Source organism: Lepidochelys kempii, chromosome 2 (assembly GCF_965140265.1).
Source record: "Lepidochelys kempii isolate rLepKem1 chromosome 2, rLepKem1.hap2, whole genome shotgun sequence".
In the NCBI taxonomy this organism is placed as follows: domain Eukaryota; kingdom Metazoa; phylum Chordata; order Testudines; family Cheloniidae; genus Lepidochelys; species Lepidochelys kempii.
Genome location: NC_133257.1, coordinates 145,699,577 through 145,717,122, shown reverse-complemented (window position 1 = coordinate 145,717,122; position 17,546 = coordinate 145,699,577). Strand labels below are relative to the sequence as shown.

Genomic DNA, 17,546 nt, shown 5'->3' with positions numbered 1-17,546 from the left:
TCACAGAAACCAAACACCTGACCTGATTCCATACCAGCTGGGTCTGATAACTAAATAGGGCTGGCTGGCCCCAAGCGTCCTAGCCCTCACTGGGACAGTCCACTCTGTTAAGGCCTTCTTACATAAAAATCACTGTCAGCTGGGGAAAAAATTATTTCCTGTTGTGAAATAATTCCTGCAGAATACATTAGTAACTCTGCTAATACACAGCTGCAAGAATAGTAAAAGGAAGTCTCATGGGAGACTTCAGTCACCCTGATATCTTCTGGGAGAGCAATACAGCAGTGCACAGACAATCCAGGAAGTTTTTGGAAAGTGTAGGGGACAATTTCCTGGTGCAAGTGCTGGAGGAACCAACTAGGGGCAGAGCTCTTCTTGACCTGCTGCTCACAAATCAGGAAGAATTAGTAGGGGAAGCTAAAGTGGATGGGAACCTGGGAGGCAGTGACCATGAGATGGTCGAGTTCAGGATCCTGACACAGGGAAGAAAGGAGAGCAGCAGAATACGGACCCTGGACTTCAGAAAAGCAGACTTTGACTCCCTCAGGGAACTGATGGGCAGGATCCCCTGGGAGAATAACATGAAGGGGAAGGGAGTCCAGGAGATCTGGCTGTATTTTAAAGAATCCTCATTGAGGTTGCAGGGACAAACCATCCTGGTGTGTAGAAAGAATAGTAAATATGGCAGGCGACCAGCTTGGCTTAATAGTGAAATCCTTGCTGATCTTAAACACAAAAAAGAAGGTTACAAGAAGTGGAAGATTGGACAAATGACCAGGGAAGAGTATAAAAATATTGCTCGGGCATGCAGGAGTGAAATCAGGAAGTTTTGGAGTTGCAGCTAGCAAGAGATGTTAAGAGTAACAAGAAGGGTTTCTTCAGGTATGTTAGCAACAAGATGAAAGTCAAGGAAAGTGTGGGCCCCTTACTGAATGAGGGAGGCAACCTAGTGGCAGAGGATGTGGAAAAAGCTAATGTACTCAATGCTTTTTTTGCCTCTGTCTTCACGAACAAGGTCAGCTCCCAGACCACTGCACTGGGCAGCACAGCATGGGAAGGAGGTGACCAGCCCTCTGTGGAGAAAGAAGTGGTTCGGGACTATTTAGAAAAGCTGCACGAGCGCAAGTCCATGGGGCCGGATGCGCTGCATCTGAGAGTGCTAAAGGAGTTGGCGGATGTGACTGCAGAGCCATTGGCCATTATCTTTGAAAACTCATGGCGATCGGGGGAAGTCTCAGATGACTGGAAAAAGGCTAATGTAGTGCCCATCTTTAAGAAAGGGAAGAAGGAGGATCCTGGGAACTACAGGTCAGTCAGCCTCATCTCAGTTCCTGGAAAAATCACGGAGCAGGTCCTCAAGGAATCACTTCTGAAGCACCCAGAGGAGACGAAAGTGATCAGGAACAGTCAGCATGGATTCACCAAGGACAAGTCATGCCTGACTAATCTAATTGCCTTCTATGACGAGATAACTGGCTCTGTGGATGAGGGGAAAGCGGTGGACGTGTTGTTCCTTGACTTTAGCAAAGCTTTTGACACGGTCTCCCACAGTATTCTTGCCAGCAAGTTAAAGAAGTACGGGCTGGATGAATGGACTATAAGGTGGATAGAAAGTTGGCTAGACTGTCGGGTTCAACGGGTACTGATCAATGGCTCCATGTCTAGTTGGCAGATGGTATCAAGTGGAGTGCCCAAAGGTCGGTCCTGGGGCCAATTTTGTTCAATATCTTCATAAATGATCTGGAAGATGGTGTGGATTGCACCCTCAGCAAGTTTGCAGATGACACTAAACTGGGAGGAGAGGTAGATATGCTGGAGGGTAGGGATAGGATACAGAGGGCCCTAGACAAATAGGAGGATTGGGCCAAAAGAAATCTGATGAGGTTCAACAAGGACAAGTGCAGAGTCCTGCACTTAGGACGGAAGAATCCCATGCACCGCTGCAGACTAGGGACCGAATGGCTTGGCAGCAGTTCTGCAGAAAAGGACCTAGGGGTTACAGTGGACGAGAAGCTGGATATGAGTCAACAGTGTGTCCTTGTTGCCAAGAAGGCCAATGGCATTTTGGGATGTATAGGTAGGGGCATTGCCAGCAGATCGAGGGACGTGATCGTTCCCCTCTATTCGACATTGGTGAGGCCTCATCTGGAGTACTGTGTCCAGTTTTGGGCCCCACACTACAAGAAGGATGTGGAAAAATTGGAAAGAGTCCAGCGGAGGGCAACAAAAATTATTAGGGGACTGGAACACATGACTGATGAGGAGAGGCTGAGGGAACTGGGATTGTTTAGTCTGCGGAAGAGAAGAATGAGGGGGGATTTGATAGCTGCTTTCAACTACCTGAAAGGGGGTTCCAAAGAGGATGGATCTAGACTGTTCTCAGTGGTAGCTGATGACAGAACAAGGAGCAATGGTCTCAAGTTGCAGTGGGGGAGGTTTAGTTTGGATATTAGGAAAAAGTTTTTCACTAGCAGGGTGGTGAAACACTGGAATGCGTTACCTAAGGAGGTGGTGGAATCTCCTTCCTTAGATATTTTTAAGGTCATGCTTGATGAAGCCCTGGCTGGGATGATTTAGTTGGGGATTGGTCCTGCTTTGAGCAGGGGGTTGGACTAGATGACCTCCTGAGGTCCCTTCCAACCCTGATATTCTATGATTGTATGAAAACTGTGTTTTGTAGTAGAATTTATGATTTTTATATAATCAACGAAGTTTTGCATAGTCTTTATAGCTATTAAGATAGCTGTGGAATAGCTTGTCCTGCTCGTCACTTATAATATATTTTGTCTGGTTGCTTGCAAACTGACATGGTAAATTATTACAGATGTTTTGAAGTCATTTATCAGTCTTATATATCTATATTCCTACTTTCAGAAATATATGTCATAAGAGCCTACTGTACCAACATAATTGATGTCTAGAATACTCTGTATTATGTGTTGCACCGTTATGAATGTAGATATGCTTGTTAACCTTAGAGGGAAAAATTAGGGCCATTTCCTGCTCTTATTACTACTGGGAGTAGTCTCACTAACTGAGGAAGACTGGGCCCTACAGCACACACAAATATGAATAATTCAACCATTTTAGAATTTTCTACAATACAAAAAGACTTCTTTGTAGATGGAACAGTCAGCTTTTTTCAGTGTAAAATAGCGATGTATGTAGGCACAAAGCCTTCTGAAATCAGTTAACTTATTTTGCCCATACTTTAGTAATTTACAAAAATTGTCTGAAAGTTGAGATTTCAGAACTGCTTAGCCCAAAAGAAACTCATTCATAGTAGAAACCTTGCAAAGAAGTAATTCTTTTACCACAAATGGGGTTAATAAAGGAAATCTAGCCAGCCCTTCCTGATTCAACTATTACTACAGTTACAGGTGCCATTGTAACTCTCCTTGCATCGAATTATAATAATGTGTTGTGTTCTTTAGGAGGATTGTTTGAATATGTAACTGGAGCCAACTTTTTTGGAGAGATTCTTGAATGGTTTGGATTTGCTCTTGCCAGCTGCACCTTTGAAAGTGCTGCTTTTGCCATATGCACACTTTTCATCCTAGGTTCCAGGGCACACCATCATCATCAGTAAGTTTTCAAAATTTAAAAATTTCAATCTCCTCTTCTTCACTTTTCCTCTAAATTATCTGCTATTGAGTCTCAAATTCTAGGGTGTAAAAATATTTCTAGAACATAAAGATATAAGAGGGTTTTATATGTAGCCATACAAAAATGTTGACTCTGAAGTATTTTTTCTTTTGATAACTTTACATTTGGATTACTGAAAGCATTTTAAAATAAAATAATTTATCCTAATCTTATGGGGCTTTTTAAGAAATGGCAGAGGGAGAATAGCATGTTAAAAAAAATGAGGGCCATTTCCTGAGCAGGTATAAGTTGGCATAACTCAGTTGAATTAAGTCATTAGAGGAGGACCCTGCCCAATGTTCCTTTCATTGCCTTTGTTACTAAGAACACTTTTCTGAAACCTAAAGGAATGCTTAAAATCAAATTTACTTGCAGGTAATTGTTGCTTGTTTCAGCTGAGTGAAAAGTAAGTAGTAAGCAATAAAAACAATTCTAATTTTCATAGATTCCAAGGCGAAATGGGACCACTGTGATCATCTAGTCTGACCTCCTGTATAACACAGGCCGTATAACTTCCCAAAATAATTCCTAGAGCATAGCTTTTAGAAAAACGTCCAGTCTTGGTTTTAAAAATATCACTAGCCTTGGTAAATTGGATGTGCTAGCAATTAATATTGGAATACTTGGGATGGAAATACTCCAGAGAAATATCTATATTAACCCCCTAAAGTAATTCAGTTAATACTGGGCTTTTAAAAAACAGAGGATTGGCTTCATAGTTGTGTTTTGGACCCTTTATGTTGCCTGCAGAGTACAAGAGGGCCAGAAAGCAGCTAGATCCGCTCAGTTGAGAACTCCTTAGCTGATGCATCCAGCCTCTCCACACTCAGTTATGACACAGGGGACATGGAGAGGAGCATAGGTGGGGCATTCACAGTATCAGTACAGCTCTACCCTGAAAATCGGGGCACCATAACCAGTTCCCTGGCAGCCACACAACATGACAACAGTTAGACTACGGGGGGGCTGAAATTGCAGCCTATCATGGTGACCAAAACTGTTCCACTGATCTCCTTGTACTCCCCTGTTAGGGGGCTTATTCCTTCACCCACTCACTTCCCTGGTCCTTCTCGCATGAACAGAGAACAACAATACTCGAAGTCCAAAGGTGCAAACAATTCGATGTTTATTGGGGTGAACTTCCAGCAAGCATGATTCCAGTTTCCTTCCTTAGTATCCTCCTTCCCAGCTCTGACACCACAGAGCCTTACACCTGTGTCCCTGTTCCCATTCCTGCCCTTAGCCAAACATGATTCCAGTTTCCCCAGCCCCATTCCCTGTTCCCATTTCCCCTTTTAGCAAAACATGATTCCAGTTTCCTTACCCCCATTCCCTGTTCCCATTTCCCCCACCCGCATGCCCGCCCCCACCCCCACCCCCCTACTTCCTGATTGACTGCAGACTATATAATAAAACTTGACTTCTGCTTAGCTATACCTTAACCAATCATGTTCCTGAAATTTAACTAACCAATCCTAACATATTGTAACATGATTATGTACCCAATTATATCCCACCACCTTAATTAGTTTACACCCAGCAAAATTAATTATACAGCAGACAGAAACAATCACAGAACCAGACAGAGATTATACAGACAAACAATAGCAAAGTGGGAACTATAATGACAAAACAATACAGAAGTGAGGATTTCACATCCCAGCTATTGATAAGTGAGATCTTGCCAGACAGGATGCTATCAAACTAAGTTTCCTTTTACATTTTCTAGGCACTTCCCTTTCTTTGGATGTGATAGGCACTATCAGGACAGGATTGTATTCCTAACAGCCCAATAGCACCTTATTTCAATGTGATTAGTTTGGAATGTGAGGATGTGACCGTTCGCTTCCCAGCTTATGGCTGCCTCTGTTGCTTAGCCAAAGGCCTTAGCCTAAGAACAGGGCCTCAGACTGTCACAGTAAGAGAAGGCCCTTACACCGGCAGACAGTGATTTTGATTCTCTTTTGTACCTCTATAACTAGCCAAGTGATAAGAATACACCTAAATTCTTAGAGTATAGGCCTTTACAGACAGGCCTGAATATCTATATCCTAACATCCCCTCTCAATCTCTCTATATCCATCTGTTGTGTCTTGTATTATATTAGTCCCTGCCACAAAGAGATTACATCAATCTTTTTGTTCTGTTTTTGTGTACCACCTCACATTGGGGTCTGGCTCCATGCCTGGGACGCCTTAGTGCTATGGTAATACAAATAATCAAGATGCTGTCTAGTTGCTGACCAAGAGATAGTGTATCATGATACAAGTCCTGATCATGCAAAAACTTTACAGTAACTTTATGAATGTAGCTATTCCTATTGAACTCAATGGAACTGTGCATGTGTAGGTTTGGGGCCATATTTAGAACATTATCATGTAAACCACCAACATTTATGAAGAGTTAAACACTATATCTAGTTATAAAGCTGATTCATTAGGAGTAGGGTATGGATCAAAGGCTTCAGATCTTCCCTCCCTCTTAAGAAATTACATAAGGTCTGAAAGATTTGTAAGGAATAATTATTAAAAGCTCCTAACCTAATGATAAAAAGAAAAGGAGTACTTGTGGCACCTTAGAGACTAACCAATTTATTAGAGCATAAGCTTTCGTGAGCTAGAGTGAGCTGTAGCTCACGAAAGCTTATGCTCTAATAAATTGGTTAGTCTCTAAGGTGCCACAAGTACTCCTTTTCTTTTTGCGAATACAGACTAACACGGCTGTTACTCTGTAACCTAATGATAGCATAGCCAATTTCATTTTTTCCTTTCTTAACCGAGTATGTTAATTGTCACTTCTAAGGAATGTTAAGTGATTGCTTAAAGCACCCTATAAAGTGAATGAGACATTAGGTAGTTTGTACAAATAACCACTCCAGTCCTCATGCATCATGGTGCTAATGGGGCAGGTTCATGCTGTGGAACGCCGATTCTGGGCTCGGGAAACAAGCACAGACTGGTGGGACCACATAGTGTTGCAGGTCTGGGACGATTCCCAGTGGCTGCGAAACTTTCGCATGTATAAGGGCACTTTCATAGAACTTTGTGACTTGCTTTCCCTTGCCCTGACGCGCATGAATACCAAGATGAGAGCAGCCCTCACAGTTGAGAAGCGAGTGGCGATAGCCCTGTGGAAGCTTGCAATGCCAGACAGCTACCGGTCAGTTGGGAATCAATTTGGAGTAAGCAAATCTACTGTTGGGGCTGCTGTGATGCAAGTAGCCCACACAATCAAAGATCTGCTGATATCAAGGGTAGTGACCCTGGGAAATGTGCAGGTCATAGTGGATGGCTTTGCTGCAGTGGGATTCCCTAACTGTGGTGGGGCCATAGACTGAACCCATATCCCTATCTTGGCACCGGAGCACCAAGCCGCCGAGTACATAAACCGCAAGGGGTACTTTTCAATAGTGCTGCAAGCTCTGGTGGATCACAAGGGACGTTTCACCAACATCAACGTGGGATGGCCCTGGAAAGGTACATGACGCTCGCATCTTCAGGAACTCTGGTCTGTTTCAAAAGCTGCAGGAAGGGACTTTATTCCCAGACCAGAAAATAACTGTTGGGGATGTTGAAATGCCTATGTGTATCCTTGGGGACCCAGCCTACCCCTTAATGCCATGGCTCATGAAGCCGTACACAGGCAGCCTGGACAGTAGTCAGGAGCTGTTCAACTACAGGCTGAGCAAGTGCAGAATGGTGGTAGAATGTGCATTTGGATGCTTAAAGGCGCGCTAGCGCAGTTTACTGACTCGCTTAGACCTCAGCAAAACCAATATTCCCACTGTTAATTACTGCTTGCTGTGTGCTCTACAATATCTGTGAGAGTAAGGGGAAGACGTTTATGGCGGGGTGGGAGGTTGAGGCAAATTGCCTGGCTGCTGGTTACGCGCAGCCAGACACCAGGGCGGTTAGAAGAGCACAGGAGGGCGCGGTACACATCAGAGAAGCTTTGAAAACCAGTTTCATGACTGGCCAGGCTACGGTGTGAAAGTTCTGTTTGTTTCTCCTTGATGAAACCCCCCGCCCCTTGGTTCACTCTACTTCCCTGTAAGCTAACCACCCGCCCCTCCTCCCTTCAATCACCGCTTGCAGAGGCAATAAAGTCATTGTTGCTTCACATTCATGCATTCTTTATTCATTCATCACACAAATAGGGGGATGACTACCAAGGTAGTCCAGGAGGGGTGGTGGAGGAGGGAAGGAAAATGCCACACAGCACTTTAAAAGTTTACAACTTTAAAATTTATTGAATGCCAGCCTTCATTTTTTGGGGCAATACTCTGTGGCGGAGTGGCTGGTTGGCCAGTGGCCCCCCCACCGCGTTCTTGGGCGTCTGGGTGTGGAGGCTATGGAACTTGGGGAGGAGGGCGGTTGGTTACACAGGGGCTGTAGTGGCAGTCTGTGCTCCAGCTGCCTTTGCTGCAGCTCAACCATACACTGGAGTATACTGGTTTGGTCCTCCAGCAGCCTCAGCATTGAATCCTGCCTCCTCTCATCACGCTGTCGCCACATTTGAGCTTCAGCCCTGTCTTCAGCCCGCCACTTACTCTCTTCAGCCCGCCACCTCTCCTCCCGGTCATTTTGTGCTTTCCTGTACTCGGACATTATTTGCCTCCACGCATTCGTCTGTGCTCTGTCAGTGTGGGAGGACAGCATGAGCTTGGAGAACATTTCATCTCGAGTGCGTTTTTTTTTCTTTCTAAGCTTCAGTAGCCTCTGGGAAGGAGAAGATCCTGTGATCATTGAAACACATGCAGCTGGTGGAGAAAAAAAAAAGGGACAGTGGTATTTAAAAAGACATATTTTATAAAACAGTGGCTACACTTTTTCAGGGTAAACATTGCTGTTAACATTACATACACAGCACATGTGCTTTCGTTACAAGGTCGCATTTTGCCTCCCCCCACCGCGTGGCTACTCCCTCAACCCTCCCCCCTCCCTGTGGCTAACAGCGGGGAACATTTCTGTTTAGCCACAGGCAAACAGCCCAGCAGGAATGGGCTCCTCTGAGTGTCTCCTGAAGAAAAGCACTCTATTTCAACCAGGAGACCATGAATTATATCTCACTCTCCTGAGGATAACACAGAGAGATAAAGAACGGATGTTGTTTGAACGCCAGCAAACATACACTGCAATGCTCTGTTGTACAATGATTCCAGAGTACGTGTTACTGGCCTGGAGTGGTAAAGTGTCCTACCATGAAGGACGCAATAAGGCTGCCCTCCCCAGAAACCTTTTGCAAAGGCTTTGGGAGTACATCCAGGAGAGCCGTGAATGCCAGGGCAAAATAATCCTTTCACATGCTTGCTTTTAAACCATGTATAGTATTTTAAAAGGTACACTCACCGGAGGTCCCTTCTCCACCTGCTGGGTCCAGGAGGCAGCCTTGGGTGGGTTCGGGGGGTACTGGCTCCAGGTCCAGGGTGAGAAACAGTTCCTGGCTGTCGGGAAAACCGGTTTCTCCGCTTGCTTGCTGTGAGCTATCTACAACCTCCTCCTCATCATCATCATCTTCGTCCCCAAAACCTGCTTCCGTATTGCCTCCATCTCCATTGAAGGAGTCAAACAACACGGCGGGGGATAGTGGTGGCTGAACCCCCTAAAATGGCATGCAGCTCATCATAGAAGCGGCATGTTTGGGGCTCTGACCCGGAGCGGCCATTCGCCTCTCTGGTTTTCTGGTAGGCTTGCCTCAGCTCCTTCAGCTTCACGCGGCACTGCTTCGGTCCGTTATGGCCTCTGTCCTTCATGCCCTGAGAGATTTTGACAAAGGTTTTGGCATTTCGAAAACTGGAACGGAGTTCTGATAGCACCGATTCCTCTCCCCATACAGTGATCAGATCCCGTACCTCCCATTCGGTCCATGCTGGAGCTCTTTTGCGATTCTGGGACTCCATCATGGTCACCTCTGCTGATGAGCTCTGCATGGTCACCTGCAGCTTGCCACGCTGGCCAAACAGGAAATGAGATTCAAAAGTTCGCGGTTCTTTTCCTGTCTAGCTGGCCAGTGCATCTGAGTTGAGAGTGCTATCCAGAGCGGTCACAATGGAGCACTCTGGGATAGCTCCCGGAGGCCAATACCATCGAATTGTGTCCACAGTACCCCAAATTCGAGCCGGCAAGGCCGATTTAAGCGCTAATCCACTTGTCAGGGGTGGAGTAAGGAAATCAATTTTAAGAGCCCTTTAAGTGGAAATAAAGGGCTTCATTGTGTGGACGGGTGCAGGTTTACATCGATTTAAGGCTGCTAAATTCGACCTAAAGTCCTAGTGTAGACCAGGGCTATGATTAAACAAAATAAGTCAATGCAGTTATTTCACTATTATTATCATACTGCTCATTTAGTATTACTCGTTGCATTTACTGACACTCAGTACTACTTTAAAAGTGAAATTGTAAAAGGAAGATCTGCCTATTTCAGCTATTTATTTTTTTATCACAACTGCATCTAAAACGATAGTACCATAGAGTAACAACTATATTTTTTGCTCAAACATGAGAATTCAAGAATAGTCCAGAAGGAAGACAGGCAGTCTTTAAGAAAGAAGCAGGAAATAAAACGTTTACCAACCTGAAGATCCTGCATGTTCAGACATGTTCCTTTCATCATCTTCAATGGAGCTTCCTCCTGAGAAGGAACACTTCTCATATTGTTGTTTCATTCGGGAAACCAGGCCTTGCATTTCTTTGTTGTACTCTTTGCATTGTGCACACATACCTGTCTTACCCACAGGTAGAGGAACTTCATTAAAATATTCCCAACTGAGTCTCTTTTATGGCCTGCTGCCATTATAGGTTTTCCCTTCTAGTGAGAGACTGGTATGGTAGATCTCAAATCAATGAAGGCTACACTCAGAAAGACCTCAAGACTTCTGGAATATGCTGCTCAGTTTCACTTTTGTTTCTACTGCCTGTTCCTCCCTTCTTGCATTTATCTCCAGACTTCTTCTCCATGTCCAGATCTATTCCCCCAACAATCTTCTATTCATTGAACTTTTTGAAACTTTGCACTTTTAGAGAGAGGTAGGGGATTGACTTTGTGTACACAAATTTGCAGAGGGACAAATGGATTGAGGTCTGTGATTTCTCACCTCTGTATATTATGTATTTATTTATTTATTATAAAACATTTTTGCTGTTAAAAAGTATGTTGTCTCTGGCGACACAAATCCAGTTTGAGAACTGCAAAACTAAGCACCTCGGATGGTATCTTCTAGACTGAGCGCTAAGTCCCATTGGGTGGATAGAAAGATTAGCCTAAATAATCTAAACAGAAGCCCCTGAAACCCCGTAAGATTGGGTCCCTAATCCATGAACTATTGGAACTCATTTACAAAACTTTTCTTTAACATTACATGAATATGTGGTCTCATACTATAGAATTAGAATTTATTATCTCTATTCCATGATGAAATATCTTTGAGCTATAATGTATTGTAATTAAAACTATCTTTAGATAGGTTTTTTCCTCAAAAAGTGTTTTATCAAAAAAATCCGATTTAAATAAAAAAAATCTGATTTTCTTGATTTTTTTTTAAATTGATTTTTATCCACCCTGATACGTGGCATGGAGCAATTGGATTAGACTAAGTAGCTGGAGGCTGATAATGACAACTGCAGAATTAAACTGATTAAACCTACTCCTTTTGTAGTAGACTCCTTAAAATTATAGGCAATTCTTCCAGACTTAGGACATAGTGATAAATCTCTACCACTCAGGGTGGATAAAAATAATTTAGTTAAAAACAATTTTAACAAAAACAAACCTGATTTTAAAAAACTTGAATGTTTAACTAAATTCAAAACTTCATATGCTTGTTTTGTTAAAATATTATATGTTTGCTGTTGAAGAACAGAATACATAACATTGTTGTTTTAGTTAAATAAAACAATTTAAATGTCGGTCTGGTGGTGTTGTCCTCCTAATACAGCACAGCAAGAAAATCCTCCAAATATTAATGATTAACCTGTTGAATTGGAGATATTTCATCTCCCAATGACTTCATAAATATCAGCCTCAGTTACCTTTGGTAAATGAAATAACCAAACAATCATTCATTTTCTGATATAGCTGTAAAACTAATCTGAAAAGTTTTCAAAATAAATCACTTTTAAAATGTACAGTGTGTACTTTCTAAAAATGAAATCTTCATCTATCTCTGAGTTGTGAAGAATATGTATTAAGGTTATAACAACCAACAAGAATGCATTTTTATGTAGAAATCCAAATTGAGTCAATTTGATTTAAATCAAATCCTCCCTGCTACCACTGCTCTACACGAGCACTTCCACAAGGTGCTAGCACTGTCGAGCTGCAGTGATGTGAGATCAACTGTGGCTAGAGTTCCTAAAGCTCAATATAAACACAATCAGGTATAAATAGCTTGCCAAGGCAAATTGCCTAGGATTTTTCCAGTTTCTTCCTACATCAAGCTTTTGCCAACTCCTTCAAAGAAGAAGAAAACTGAATAATCCTTGCCAGTTGCCTTGTGCAAACTTTTTGCACAGGGAGCCTGTTGAAAGGTAGAAAAGGTCGAGGAGGAGGAAAAAAGAGTGTCATAGAAGACAAGCAGGAGGGGATGTGTGGGGGGAAAAAACCCTAAATGAAAGAGTAGAGAAAAATTATGCCAGATGATTTATTTTGTGCATTTGACAGTCTTTTCTGTGTAGTCAGTTTTAATGTTTCCCCTTAATAGTTACTTAGACCCTGATCCTGCCATTGGATCTGGTAATATGAACACAAGTCAGATCCCATTTCACCAGGATGTGAGAGTCAGATCCCAATTCACACAGCAAGAAGGGGAAGAAAAATATTTTTAAAACAGGAAAATATGTTTGTAAAACAAGGACCCAGGAACAGGTGTAGTACCTCAAAACACTTAACTCATTTTTTAAAATGGTCTTGTTTTGAAGTTGATGGCGTCCCTTTTGAGGGTGTAGTAGCTTGAAAGCTGACAAATCTTTTACAATACTACCAAAATAAGCCTGGGTCTTTTTCCAGGTTTGGAGATGATTAAGCCTCATGATTTGTTTTCTTTCTCACCAGCAGTCTGAATTGGTATATCTAAATTCTGATGAGAGTTGATATAGATCCTTACCTAGAGGAAGGTACTATTGTTCCAACCTGTCAGTCCTTCCTCATGCTGTTTCTTGCAGCTGCTCTAAAATCCACCCACTTCACTTTCATCATCCCAATGTATCCATCTTGTAATGGAATCTGTGCACTTTCTGTGGTACATTATCTACTTCGTATGATGTTGGGCCACCCACTTGCCCTTGTGTTATACCAAGAAAATAAAAACCAGCAGGATCTTATTAAACTGGATATGGCAATATGCCGTGTTTATTGCTAATACAAAAAGAATCAGAGTAAGCAATCACTTATAGCTATAACATCTCATTCACACACACACACACCATGAGTTGGTTGAGTTCAGGATCCTGACACAGGGAAGAAAGGTAAGCAGAAGGATACGGACCCTGGACTTCAGGAAAGCAGACTTCGACTCCCTCAGGGAACGGATGGGTAGGATCCCCTGGGGGACTAACATGAAGGGGAAAGGAGTCCAGGAGAGCTGGCTGTATTTCAAGGAATCCCTGTTGAGGTTACACGGACAAACCATCCCGATGTGTCGAAAGAATAGTAAATATGGCAGGCGACCAGCTTGGCTTAACAGTGAAATCCTAGCGGATCTTAAGCATAAAAAAGAAGGTTACAAGAAGTGGAAGATTGGACATATGACCAGGGAAGAGTATAAAAATATTGCTCAGGCATGTAGGAATGAAATTAGGAGGGCCAAATCGCACCTGGAGCTGCAGCAACCGAGAGATGTTAAGAGTAACAAGAAGGGTTTCTTCAGGTGTGTTGGCAACAAGAAGAAAGCCAAGGAAAGTATGGGCCCCTTAATGAACGAGGGTGGCAACCTAGTGACAGAGGATGTGGAAAAAGCTAATGTACTCAATGCTTTTTTTGCCTCTGTCTTCACGAACAAAGTCAGCTCCCAGACTGCTGCGCTGGGCATCACAACATGGGGAATAGATGGCCAGCCCTCTGTGGAGAAAGAGGTGGTTAGGGACTATTTAGAAAAGCTGGACGTGCACAAGTCCATGGGGCTGGACGAGTTGCATCCGAGAGTGCTAAAGGAACTGGCGGCTGTGATTGCAGAGCCATTGGCCATTATCTTTGAAAACTCGTGGCGAATGGGGGAGGTCCCGGATGACTAGAAAAAGGCTAATGTAGTGCCAATCTTTAAAAAAGGGAAGAAAGAGGATCCTGGGAACTACAGGCCAGTGAGCCTCACTTCAGTCCCCGGAAAAATCATGGAGCAGGTCCTCAAAGAATCAATCCTGAAGCACTTACATGAGAGGAAAGTGATCAGGAACAGTCAGCATGGATTCACCAAGGGAAGGTCATGCCTGACTAATCTAATCGCCTTCTATGATGAGATTACTGGTTCTGTGGATGAAGGGAAAGCAGTGGATGTCTTGTATCTTGACTTTAACAAAGCTTTTGACACGGTCTTCCACAGTATTCTTATCAGCAAGTTAAAGAACTATGGGCTGAATGAATGCACTATAAGGTGGGTAGAAAGTTGGCTAGATTGTCGGGCTCAACGGGTAGTGATCAATGGCTCCATGTCTAGTTGGCAGCCGGTAACAAGTGGAGTGCCCCAGGGGTCGGTCCTGGGGCCGGTTTTGTTCAATATCTTCATAAATGATCTGGAGGATGGTGTGGATTGCACTCTCAGCAAATTTGCGGATGATACTAAACTAGCAGGAGTGGTAGATACGCTGGAGGGCAGGGATAGGATACAGAAGGACCTAGACAAATTGGAGGATTGGGCCAAAAGAAATCTGATGAGATTCAATAAGGATAAGTGCAGGGTCCTGCACTTAGGATGGAAGAACCCAATGCACAGCTACAGACTAGGGATCGAATGGCTAGGCAGCAGTTCTGCGGAAAAGGACCTAGGGGTGACAGTGGATGAGAAGCTGGATATGAGTCAGCAGTGTGCCCTTGTTGCCAAGAAGGCCAATGGCATTTTGGGATGTATAAGTAGGGGCATAGCGAGCAGATCGAGGGACGTGATCGTTCCCCTCTATTCGACATTGGTGAGGCCTCATCTGGAGTACTGTGTCCAGTTTTGGGCCCCACACTACAAGAAGGATGTGGATAAATTGGAGAGAGTCCAGCGAAGGGCAACAAAAATGATTAGGGGTCTGGAACACATGACTTATGAGGAGAGGCTGAGGGAACTGGGATTGTTTAGTCTGCGGAAGAGAAGAATGAGGGGGGATTTGATAGCTGCTTTCAACTACCTGAGAGGTGGTTCCAGAGAGGATGGTTCTAGACTATGCTCAGTGGTGGAAGAGGACAGGACAAGGAGTAATGGTCTCAAGTTGCAGTGGGGAAGGTTTAGGTTGGATATTAGGAAAAACTTTTTCACTAGGAGGGTGGTGAAACACTGGAATGTGTTGCCTAGGGAGGTGGTGGAATCTCCTTCCTTAGAAGTTTTTAAGGTCAGGCTTGACAAAGCCCTGGCTGGGATGATTTAATTGGGGATGGGTCCTGCTTTTGAGCAGGGGGTTGGACTAGATGACCTCCTGAGGTCCCTTCCAACCCTGATATTCTACACATACACCCACAAGTTCTGCAAGGTTGTTATAGTTACCAGCCTAGAAGTTGCTTGTGCCAGGTGTCTGGCAAGGTGGCCTGGACACGAGGGTGGAGCAGGGTCTTGTCAGATGCGCATCCGATGCTCTTGGAGGTTGGTTTGCAGAATCAGACCAAAGTCCTCAATCTTCAGGGTCTGTTTTTATAGGAACTTATCCTCATACAAGTTTATAGGCAACAGGTTTCCGAGTGGTAGCCATGTTAGTCTGTATCAGCAAAAACAACGAGAATCCTTGTGGCACTTTAGAGACTAACAAATGTATTTGGGCATAAGCTTTTGTGGGCTAAATCCACTACATTAGATGCATGGAGTGGAACATACAGTAGGGAGGTATAAATACACAGCATTTGAAAAGATGGGAGTTGCCTTACCAAGTGGGGGGGGGGGTCAGTGCTAACAAGCCAATTCAGTTTAAGTTGGAGGTAGGCAATTCTCAACCAGTTGACAAGAAGGAGTGGAAGTCACTTTTGTTGTGTTAATGAGGCCAGTGTAAACAAGTTGGCCTATTTCAGACAATTGATAGGAAGGTGTGAGTATTTAGCAAGGGGAAATTAGATTTTTTTAAAACAACAGGGAGTACTTGTGGCACGTTAGAGACTAACACATTGATTTAGTTTCTGTAGTGCCCCAGGCACTCCCAGTCTCTATTCAGGCCTAATTTGATGGTGTCCAGTTTGCAAATTAGTTCCAGTTCTGCAGTTTCTCGATGGAGACTGTTTCTGAAGTTTTTTTGTTGAAGAACTGCCACTTTTAAGTCTGTTATTGAGTGACCAGGGAGATGGAAGTGTTCTCCTACTGGTTTTTGAATGTTATAATTCCTGATGTCAGATTTGTGTCCATTTATTCTTTTGCGTAGAATCTGTCCGGTTTGGCCAATGTACATGGCAGAGGGGCATTGCTGGCACATGATGGCATATATCACGTTGGTTAGATGTGCAGGTGAATGAGCCCCTGATGGTGTGGCTGATGTGGTTAGGTCCTATGATGGTGTCCTTTGAATAGATATGCAGACATAGTTGGCACCAGGGTTTGTTGCAGGATTTGTTTCCTGGGTTAGTGTTTTTGTTGTGTGGTGTGTAGGGTTTGCTTCATCATGCTGTTCTCATGTTTGAAGTGATAATCACGCAGATGGCACAGCAATGACAAAATGATGGTATGTTGTTATCTTGTACTTCAGCCCTCCTGTCCTTGGGGCAAGTATGCCCTCAGGGTTATCGGGCTATCTCGTCCACTGCATTCTTCAGCCAAACGGTCTTATTTTAAGGCTGGCACCTGAACCTTTAATCTTTCATTCCTCATTCAAACCTACATACAACTATATTCACACTCCAATGTATATCCTGTCACATCTGTATTTTATCACCTACCCATCCTTTAACACAACCGCTCTAAAATCAGTGGGACATGGCAGACTTCAATAAGTCTATTCATCCCACTTGTTATATCAAAAAGGAAATGAACAAGATAAGCATACAAGAGTGGGGAGATTTCACAAATCTTACTCCAGAGTTCAGAAAAACAAAGTTGTACCAGCCATAAAGGTCAGCTGTTATCTTGTTACTTTTAGAACAAACTCTTTGTCTCTGAATGTGTTTCTGCAATTAACACTGAGGTTGTAAAACTGGCAGACAATTTCAGTCAACACAAGCTCAGTAGGGTACCTGAGAAACATATGGGTTTCAGAGTAACAGCCGTGTTAGTCTGTATTCGCAAAAATAAAAGGAGTACTTGTGGCACCTTAGAGACTAACCAATTTATTTGAGCATAAGCTTTCGTGAGCTACAGCTCACTTCATCGGATGCTGTAGCTCACGAAAGCTTATGCTCAAATAAATTGGTTAGTCTCTAGGGTGCTACAAGTACTCCTTTTCTTTTTGCGAAACATATTTCTTTCTAAAGATCAGGCCAAATTCTGGGGTCTGCTGTGGAGTCACTCTTTCTTACATTTCCCATATTAGAAAGATATCAGTCATCAATCTAGTCCAACACTGGCTCCACACACACCACTCTCATTAATTTGATTTCACCATTGTTGGCAACAATAGGTTTGAATTCATTTTTGTAGTCAGCACTCTGATCTCATGAGGATGGGTGTGATAATTTTAAAATAGGAGTTCTGCACATGAAGTGAGGCCTGGTGATGTTCCTTTGTAGATTAATCTACTTATATTACTATAAATGTTTCTCTGTCCGTTTCCTACAATAATTTAGTCTCTTTTGTAGTA

The 17,546-nt window shown here is 43.3% G+C and overlaps 1 protein-coding gene across 4 annotated transcripts in view; it reads left to right on the top strand.

Annotated features, from left to right (window-relative positions):
• The window catches only part of SRD5A1 (steroid 5 alpha-reductase 1), a 65,800-nt gene that overhangs the window by 41,813 nt on the left and 6,441 nt on the right, over positions 1-17,546 (top strand). For 2 of the 4 annotated variants that reach the window (XM_073332406.1, XM_073332409.1), the window contains exon 4: positions 3,435-3,585. The exons of the other annotated variants lie outside the window; for them this stretch is intronic. In XM_073332406.1, coding sequence (XP_073188507.1) covers positions 3,435-3,585 — 151 coding nt within the window. The remainder of the gene's footprint in view (positions 1-3,434; positions 3,586-17,546) is intronic. 4 annotated transcript variants of the gene reach the window in all.